We start from the raw sequence: 10,000 nt of genomic DNA, 5'->3' as shown, positions 1-10,000 counted from the left end.
CTCCACTAGAAACTTGGTGCGAGCGCTGCATGGCACGCTGGCACGCACTTCTTGGTCCACCACCACGTTATAACCGCTGACGGATCCCCAGCTGTGTGGCACCAGAGGAGAATCCCAGCTCAAGATCACACTCTTTGCAAGCTGTTTGATAAGCAACAGGCGCCGTGGGTAAGGCACTACGTCTTCTCCGACTTCATCCACGTTCACGTCCATCAAGGCTGTGCTCGAGCTCGTGCCGCACTGCACCAGGGGCTCGTTAACCAAACCAGGACCCACGACGCCCAGCTCGGTGCCCATTCCCATGCTGCTCACGCCGCTGCTGCTGCTCGTCCCTGTGCCCGTGCAGGAGCTCAGGGCCTCCAGTTTCTCTGAGAGCAGCGTACTGAGCGTGCTCACTGCGCTGCTAGGTACTGACGCCGGGCTGCTGCTGTGGTTGAAGGTGAAGTTGAGGTAGGACGGTTCTTTTGAGGACGAGGCGAAGCCGTCCTCATGGACGAAGTCCACGAAGTTGGAAGGGACGAGGCCTTGCTGGCCGTCCAGCAGCTCCCCTGACCGAAGGAAACGTAATGATGTTATAAACATGTACTTAAACATTTGTTAAGGAACACTTGAAACTATTTTCATCTTACAGAACATTACACTGTCATGATCAACACACATTGAGTGACAACACATTCTTAATAAACGAATAAATTTGACATCCTCATTGTTCATTCAGCACACATCTAACTGAGCATGTAGAATTCCAGCATCATCATGTTATTAAGTGCAGATAAAAAAATTTGGTCTGGGAATTAATCATCCATCAAAAGTAGAAAACAGAACAAAAAGTATAATTGATTCTCTCTCTCTCACACACACACACACACACACACACACCTTCATAGAAGCCGTCTTCATCCATGGTCCCGTAAACATAAAGGTACTTCCCGGCCACCAGGGGGAGCTCAGCCTCAGGATGCTCATTAGGGCCGTCATATGGATTATAACTGAACACAAAAGTTATTCATCAGATGTTAGATGATGCCACATGCATCTTAGTGAAAGCACCGAACCTGATCAGTGAGCTGCTGAAGCTGAGAGAGATTACTCACTTATAGCGGGCGACACACAGGCGGACCTTCCCCGTGTACCTGGGCTTGGCACGAGGAGACAGGTTCAACTCTCTCTCCATCTGAAGATGAAAGGTGGAGATCAAATTAATCCTCATTCTGATTAGACATTACACTTTGCAATTTATATGTAAGTAGATTTATAAAAAACTTTTTTCTGGTGCTTTTTTTTTCTCCACTTTTTTTATGTGTGCTGTCATTAATATGCAGTATGAAGTGTGTATTTTGCAGGACGGAGGGTGAAGCGTGGTGTGTTGTGAGGAGGCCAATAATTCCAGCATGAGGACACATTCTGAAGAGACAGATTGGACAATTCACACCCTCGGCTCATATTCTACGTACACACACACACACACACACGCACACACACACACGCGCACAAGCACACACACTCACACACACACACTCACACACACAAACACACACACAAACATACACACACACATGCACACTCACACACACACGCATGCACACACACACACACACACACACACACACACACTCACACACACACACACACTCTCACACACAAACGCACATTCACACACACACGCACACACACACACACGCACACACACACTCACACACGCACACACTCACACACTCACACACACACACACTCACACACAAACGCACATTCACACACACACACGCACACACACACACACACACACACGCACACACACACACACGTTCGCGCCAGTCTCCTGGCATGTTAGACTAAACTGTGTTATTAAATGCGCTCATACTGCGGCTGTGATCATTACCACTGGGCTGTTTTCGATGCACGACCTCGATGCACTCTGGCCGTTAAAGCCGCAGTAAGACTAAATGCTGTTTACATCAAAACTCTGTGACTACGCTGAGGTAAAATTTAAGTTCTAAGATCTTGTTACCATAACCCAGAACTACGGGTGGGACGTGGTAGCGGTAGGGCTAGACCCCAAAAACACCATCTTAATCAAATTCACACCAACTCTACAGAAACTGGATCAGATGTAAATTTCGTTCAGACCGCCCTCAGTCGGTGTACTCTGCATTCTCAGCTTTCTATTTTAGTTTACTAACAACAATAACAGCTGACTAATGCGATTAAACCCGATCCTGGTGTCACTAATGAAACGGTCCGATGCTCAGTCCTGCGTGTGAACATTCAGTGTGTAATGGCGGTCTGATCGATCGCTCGATTGACCGACACATTGACCGGTTGACTCACAGCAGCAGTGAAGATGGGCCGGACCTCGGAAAGACAGGTTCGGCGGGGGCTGGAGGGCGTGCTCCGCGACAGGAAGCTGGGTTTGACGGACAGCAGCTCCGCCTTCTCTCCCGCGCTCATCTGCAGAGGTCGGATGAACTCCGAGATCACGGACTTGCTCAAGGATCCTTCGCTTCCTGCATGACACACGACACACAGCTGATACCATGATCCAGTGTACTGTATGTAGGAAACATAAATCAGTGGTGGAGCGGCTTGACGTCAAGTAGTCATCGTTAGTTCCCGTTTGTTTTCATTCATAATCCATTTCTAGTTACATTCAATGATGTTCATGTAATCACTTACGTCGTAGTAGCTACAAAGATATGTCTCATTTTCTCTCTTTGTCTTAGTCTTTAGGCTCAACAGGACAAATACAGTTTATTTAACAAACCGCTCTGTCCTAATGACTGTTAAAAGCACTGACAATGGAGACTCCTTCACAGAAAAAAGAATAAAGTGAAATAATCTCCTCAATGATTACACACTTCATCCAACAAGCAAGAGCGTCCGCTTAGGCCAACCATCGGAGGTGCACCGTCTGTCCAATCAAACTCAAAGTGCTGCGGTGTGAATCATCTGATACCTGAGAGTAACACGATGCCTACGAGTCCAGTAATTTTATCACACGCCCTGTATTACTGTTCCACCGACATCCACAGAACGTGCTGTCTGTCTGCAGCTCCATCTATCTTCACAGCTAATCATCCATACAACTGCTCCATCTCCAGCTAAAGGTCAGCTTTACATGCTCCCAGCATGCACAGGGACGTAATAACCGCAGGGTTCTGACAGGGGAGAGCGAGCGTCGTCTGATCGATGGCTTCATTACAGTACGTGACTATAGACTCCATATCCATTTCTTGTCCAGAGCAGCACCACACACCTGCTGCCATGTGCTTCCTCACGTCTCTAGGTCTCAGAACAGACAAACTTCAACACTGTCTGAAAGTTCTTCTTAAAATAAATGATAACTATTTGAACTGGAACCATTTCTCAGTCATTTGCTAATAAATCTGAGAAAATTGTTGCCATTCCCAAAAGCTATGTCTAGTTTTACAAAAAAATCTATTAACGCCAGTCATTCGCTAGCTTATGCTTAGCATCCACATTTCCTAATTTCTTAGCAACGGTGTCACTAAGCTAGTTCTAATTAGCACTAAGATAATATTATATAATATAAGATAAGATATACCATTTTTAATCTAAGCTATTTAGCGCTTCTCGCGTGTGTCTGTAGTGAGTGTTACATTGTGTGTTCACCTTGCATAACAATAGTAAGAACCATGCATGCAAATCGTATATAAAATTCACAGATGTTTATTCTGTTTATATATAAATGATGATCTCAATAAAGGTCTATAAAAGTAGTAACATGTCTATATATTGGATTCAACAATTTGCATGAATTTACTGCATAAAAGTCTACAGATCTACCAGCTCCAGTTGGACTCTGTGATACTAAGAGGAGATCTGAACTCCATGTGATCCTTACACCAGTACAACACTTGTCTGACTGTATATTTGTAATCACACCATCTAGTGTCACCCATATGAGGATGAGGTTCCCCTTTGAGTCTGGTTCCTCTCAAGGTTTCTTCCTTTAACAAGCTAAGGGAGTTTTTCCTTGCCACTGCTGCCTGAGTCACCTCAGACTTGCTCATTGGGGATAAATACATATACATACATACATACATACATACATACATACATACATACATACATACATACATACATACACACTGTGAACTATATATATCTTGAATTTTTATCATATTAATTCTTTATACTACTCCTTATGTTTATCTTCTGTTCTATGTTTATGTTCTGTAAAGCTGCTTTGAGACAATGTCCATTGTAAAAAGCGCTATACAAATAAACTTGAATTGAATTGAAGTTTAAAATAAGCATTGGATTAAATGTCCTCTTAATGATACGAGAGAGTTATCCAACAATAACTTACAGAAACAAACAAACCAACTAACCAACCAACCGACCAACTGACCAACCAACTAGCCAAATAATCATCCAACCAAATGATTTTGAAACCATGAAACCTTTTGGTTATAAGTCCAAGTTTACATATGTGTGTGTGTGTGTGTGTGTGTGTTGCACACCCTTGCCCAGGCCGTTGAGGAGAGCACAAAGTGAAGGTGTTTTGCTGGGCGAGTCTGGCGAGTCTCCTCCCGTCAGCTGTCCAGACCCGAGCAGGTCCAACTTCCCAGCCTGCACCCTGAATCGCTCCAACTCCTTCGAAAGCATGTTAAATTGCTCGCTCTGACTCCGACATCGCTCCTCCAACTCCCTCACCTTCGCCTGAGCGAGACACACACACACACAAAAAAAAAAAACGGGTGGAAGAAACAGAACAGGGGACAGAAATAAATAAGAAAAGTGAGCGATGCGTAGAAGAGAGTGTGACAGATAAAGGAGGCGGAAAAAGGAGTGACGGAGACAGAAAACGAGAAATTAACTGCAGGAAGATTAACATGGCTAAACTATACACAAGTGACTGAAAGTATTCCTGGGAAAATCTCGGACTTTCCTGGTCGGAATCTTGCGCACCTGCCCTCATGGTCAAAAGGGCAGAACGTTACGTTTTACGTTACCTCCTTTTCGCTTTCGGCGCTTTCTTTTTTTTCATTAGCTAGTTTCTCATCTCAATGACCATTTATGACAAAAATCCTGAACGTCCAACACAAACCTCGCTGTGAGAAATGTCTAGCCTGAAGTTGAGAAAAATACAGCTTTGGTGTAAGGACTGTGAGTAAAAGTCTCTGAAACAGTAGGGCAAAAAGATAATCTGTTTAAAGGAACGTTTATGTCTAAGATGTGTGTTAAGTTTTTAAACGTGTGTCTGTGTCCATGTTCTGTTTTTTTTTTTCTTCAAAAAATACCACAGAAACACATTTAGTTCAGAACTCGGGAGTCCAAACGGAGCATATATAAAGAAACCTACCGTTACTATTACTTCCTAAAGTTATCAGTTAATGAAAGAAAAGAACACGTCATGTACTTTTTATTTATTTCTAGTTCAATTCAATGCTCTGGAGTGTCCACGATAGCTAGACGGATAACTCTTGTTCCCTCGGCAGCCGATTTTCTCGGATCGTCGCGTTGGCGACTTCTTCGAGGTTTTTCTTTCTATTCTTTTACGTTACAGCAGCTGTGATCTGGATCCGCAGTCAGATCCGCCGCATTGATAGACCAATCAGAACGGAGAATTAACCAGGATTGTGCGGGGACTGTAGTCAGCTTGTTTACAGCTCCGCGTGCGGCACGAATGACGTATGAACGTTCAGCCGAAGGTTGATGAGAACGCTGGAAACCCGGAAGCCGTGTCTCAAGTCACATACTATGACGTAATACTTTAAAACTTTGACTACTGTTACTTTTAAACAAGAATCGGTAGCAAACTAAAGGGTCCTGGGATCGGACCGGACTTGACGGATCGATAGGGGTGGACGTGTTTGAATTGTAGGACGTGACATTGTCCCATGTGCCATAATATAAATAGTGTAACAGAGAAGTAAGTATATGATTGGAGACACAGCTGTAAACACATGTAAAGTAGAAAGCAGTGTGTGGTTAGCATCCCAGTCTCACTGGGGGTTGAAGCGTTTGTGTTAGCAATCCGAGCAAGACGAAGGAGGTCCATGCAACAAACGAGCAGAGGGTCAGTTAGTAAGCTTTCACTAACACTTTCCTCTGGATGTTGGCTAGAATCTGGTCCCTTACTAGGTAGCACGCTATTTTGTTTTAGAGAGTTTGTCTTTTTTGTTTTCATCCTTTGGTTTGTCTTGATTTTGTACATGTGCTCGTTGGCTAGAAGTCGAAATTGAAACGGGACACAACAAGACAAATGAGTAATATGGTTAAGGACCCAGACATGGAGGCTGAACTCAGAACATTCCGGGTTAAGCTTCTTAAAATCGCATCGCAGCACAACGATCATTGGCGAGGAAACTCAGACCCTGATTGGTCACCCAAATCCTTAACCAATGAGCTAACTCATTCAAATCCAATACTGAAGAATAAAAAAGGACCAAAAAAAAACATGCTGGAGTGTTTTGGGATTTGGAATTTGATGTTGTTTTGTTTATTATATGCTAATTATCAGCTAAAATAATGACAGTCGTGCTGCTTTACTTGCGTAAAACTATTATCATTTTGTAAAACAGTCACAATTTTAATGCCGATTCTTTGAGAAAGCTTAAAAATTTGTGTCTAGTTTGATTTGTTTTCTTCGCTGAAATTTTGATTTCCTCTTCGTTTCCTCGGTTATTTAAATCAGTCATAAGGCGCTCATAAAGCCTGCTATACAGCGTCAGTGTTTATGACGCTGCTGCTAAGAAACTGTGTTCATTCTAATGTTACTGCATGAAATATTGTTTGAACATTCAGTATTCACATACAGTAAATACACTGGTCGGTCGGCGCTGTTTCTGTTACTGTTTACTGTTTATTGTCTTTTGTGTATTGCATTTTTTGTACTTTTTGTATTGTCTTGTAACTTTGTGTCTGCACTGTCTTTTGTCCTGCACTGTCTTTTGTCCTGCACTGTCTTTTGTCCTGCACTGTCTTGTCTGTCTTGTTTGTCTTGTCCTGCACTGTTTGCACCAGGTTGCACAGTTGCACTTTATGTGGCTAAGACTACTTATAAGTCTTTAGCCCTGTCTTAGTTTTATGTAGCACTATGATCCTGGAGAAACGTTGTCTCATTTCACTCTCATTGTACTGCAACAGCTATATATGGTTGAAATGACAATAAAAGCTTCTTGACTTGACTTGACTTGACTAATACATGTAGTACATAAGGAGGTACAGGTGACCGAACCTCATCATCCCTCACCCTGTTAGTTTTGAAGTTTGAGACAGAATATAATAAGAGCTGAATAAACGACAGAGTCATCGAAGGTGATATAAAGATCAGACAAACTATTTAACGTGTTAGTCTTTTCACTGAGATGTAGAGTCAGAAATCCGGTCAGAAATCACTGCTGGACTCATGCACTGAATTTATTATTCTAATATTTCATCTCTAATTTCAACAGAATTAACAATATCAAGAGTTTGTTGAGTTTTAATGAGAAAGTCAATATTTTCTCAATTTTCCCTTCATTCCAAACGTAGCCCAACAGCCAAGACTTTACTTATTAACTCAATACACCCCAAAATCTTTACAATATCTAACAGATTTACTCTCAAGGTATAAAAGCACGGGGGTCACGGTGGCTTAGTGGTTAGCACGTTCGCCTCACACCTCCAGGGTTGGGGGTTCGATTCCCGCCTCCACCTTGTGTGTGTGGAGTTTGCATGTTCTCCCCGTGCCTCGGGGGTTTCCTCCGGGTACTCCGGTTTCCTCCCCGGTCCAAAGACATGCATGGTAGGTTGATTGACATCTCTGGAAAATTGTCCGTAGTGTGTGATTGTGTGAGTGAATGAGAGTGTGTGAGTGTGTGTGTGTGCCCTGTGATGGGTTGGCACTCCGTCCAGGGTGTATCCTGCCTTGATGCCCGATGACACCTGAGATAGGCACAGGCTCCCCGTGACCCGAGGTAGTTCGGATAAGCGGTAGAAGATGAGAGAGAGAGTGAGTATAAAAGCACAACGAGACTAAAAAGTCTGAAACCGTATTGAAAATACTGAACAAAAAATATTAAAACGATAAAATTTATCAGCATTGAAAATCTTGAATAGACAAATTTAAAATTTAAACACACCGTTTGTAGTTTGCCGCAAACGCAAAACCAAACTAGGGGCGAAACCAATTACGAAGCGATTCCTAGTGAATTTTCTAGTAACATTTCCAAAGAAATATTTATTACATGGAACTTTTCACTAATAAAATAATTTGTATTAAATCCAGAAAAAACAAACAAAATATAAGCTTTTTTAAATGTATTTTTAATTTCGGATCCCATACGAATCACTTCAATACGTTTAAACGTCAGACTTTGGGGCGGGGGGAAGGGCGTGTCAAGGGGGCGGAGTCATACCAAATATCACTGAGGGAAGCATGATGATGTTACGGAAAGATTAAGGGGCTTTTTACACCTGGTCACTTCATGCGTTTTCTGTGATCAGATATCTATCCGATGGTAAAAAGACCAGGTCTAAATGCCCTCAGAAACGTTTTCCAGACGGATATAAATCCGATGGTACAAACCACTTCAGGAGGTGGTCTGGGACGCGTTTCAGATGAAACTGGACAGGTGTAAATGAATGTGGTTGTTCAAGCCACATACGTCAGCGCTATACTCCTCCCAAACGGAAGTACGTCACTCGCAGGTGACTCACGAGTCGTGCATCGCGCCAGAAACAAATATGTTTCCCCATCAGTGCTGCTCCCATCTTTCACCCAGGCGTCTCGTTTGGTCTTAAAATGCACTGCTGCCGCCAGCGAAAATGCAGCAAACAGTAAATGCTGTTTTTTGTAGCAACCCCATACACCAAAGCGTGTTCTGTTTCAATTACCCCGGAAATGAGGTAAAATATATTAGCATTTTGGGCGGGAGCAGAAAGATCGGATCGATATCCGATTCGCCGAGACGCATTTATGTGGCCTGATGTAAATGGAACAGTTTTAACAAATCAGACAGCTATCGGAACAGAGACAACACACAAAGTGACCGGGTGTAAAAAGACCCTTAGAGAGCAGATTTTGGAGTGTCGCAGACTTTCAGTCATGGCTGATTGCTTCAGTTGGAACAACGGAGGTGAAACAAAAACAGATCATTTATATGATCTGATCCACGCTAAAAAAAAAATCCAAGCTAGCTAGACAGCTAAAGTTAGTCGTTTATTCAACCAGTGAACAATTTTGCTCCGGTGATATAAAGTTTATACGTTTGAGCTGTGAGTCCATTTCTGCCTGACTATTTATGACTCGCTCGTTTTGTGAAAGGATGTTAGTTTTCTATCTTTGGCACTAAAGTCTTCGTGATCAGGTTTGTTTAACTTAACTTTGGACTAAAAGATGAAATCTTAACAAATCTTAATAAACAAAACCAAACCAAACAAAGATAAAAAGAACTTTTACACTGATACAAAACATCCCACAGATGAACGTAGCTCGTTTCAAGCTTCTCTTCATCTTGGGCTGGAGGACGATAGAAAGATGACTACAGGCTACGCTACGAGGAACACATTCCTGAGACGGAAAAAGGGCGGGAAGGAAAGAAAGGGGGGGAAAAAATGGGAGAAACACGTTAAGGGGAAAAAATAACTGGCCAATACCTGCATGCTGTCCAAGTGATTCTGTATAATGCAAAGAAAGACCAATAAGACAGTGACAAGAGATGTGAGAAAACCAAATCACTCTCGCAAACAGTCTGAATTATTTGAGAAAAATAAACAAACAAACAAACAAATAAATAAATAAATAATGCAGAAATCATGCAACATCTTTTGAAACATGAGTGAGAACCATTTATATGGATATAAATGCACAGATATGAGAAGGTGTGCTGCGGAAATTAAAAGAAATAATAATAATAATAATAATAATAAAGTCGCCGGTTGACGTCATGAGCGACGAAAGCGTGAAACAAATTTCGCTGTAAATTTCCAGATGAGGCGATAACGTATCTATAGATATAGAGATGTCCGACTGCACACAAAAAAAGGGTCT

The 10,000-nt window shown here is 42.4% G+C and overlaps 1 protein-coding gene across 2 annotated transcripts in view; it reads right to left on the bottom strand.

Annotated features, from left to right (window-relative positions):
- rimbp2b (RIMS binding protein 2b) overlaps positions 1 to 10,000 on the bottom strand; it is a 103,070-nt gene that overhangs the window by 28,447 nt on the left and 64,623 nt on the right. For both annotated transcript variants that reach the window (XM_060881472.1, XM_060881471.1), the window contains 6 exons: positions 9,607 to 9,627; positions 4,485 to 4,683; positions 2,329 to 2,504; positions 1,095 to 1,174; positions 880 to 989; positions 1 to 548 (listed from right to left, as the gene is read on the bottom strand). The exon at positions 1 to 548 is cut by the window's left edge and continues 388 nt beyond it. In XM_060881472.1, coding sequence (XP_060737455.1) covers positions 1 to 548; positions 880 to 989; positions 1,095 to 1,174; positions 2,329 to 2,504; positions 4,485 to 4,683; positions 9,607 to 9,627 — 1,134 coding nt within the window. The remainder of the gene's footprint in view (positions 549 to 879; positions 990 to 1,094; positions 1,175 to 2,328; positions 2,505 to 4,484; positions 4,684 to 9,606; positions 9,628 to 10,000) is intronic.

Source organism: Tachysurus vachellii, chromosome 11, assembly GCF_030014155.1.
Source record: "Tachysurus vachellii isolate PV-2020 chromosome 11, HZAU_Pvac_v1, whole genome shotgun sequence".
Taxonomy (NCBI): domain Eukaryota; kingdom Metazoa; phylum Chordata; class Actinopteri; order Siluriformes; family Bagridae; genus Tachysurus; species Tachysurus vachellii.
Note: the sequence above shows the minus strand (reverse complement) of the source record. Positions and strands in the feature narration are given on the sequence as shown.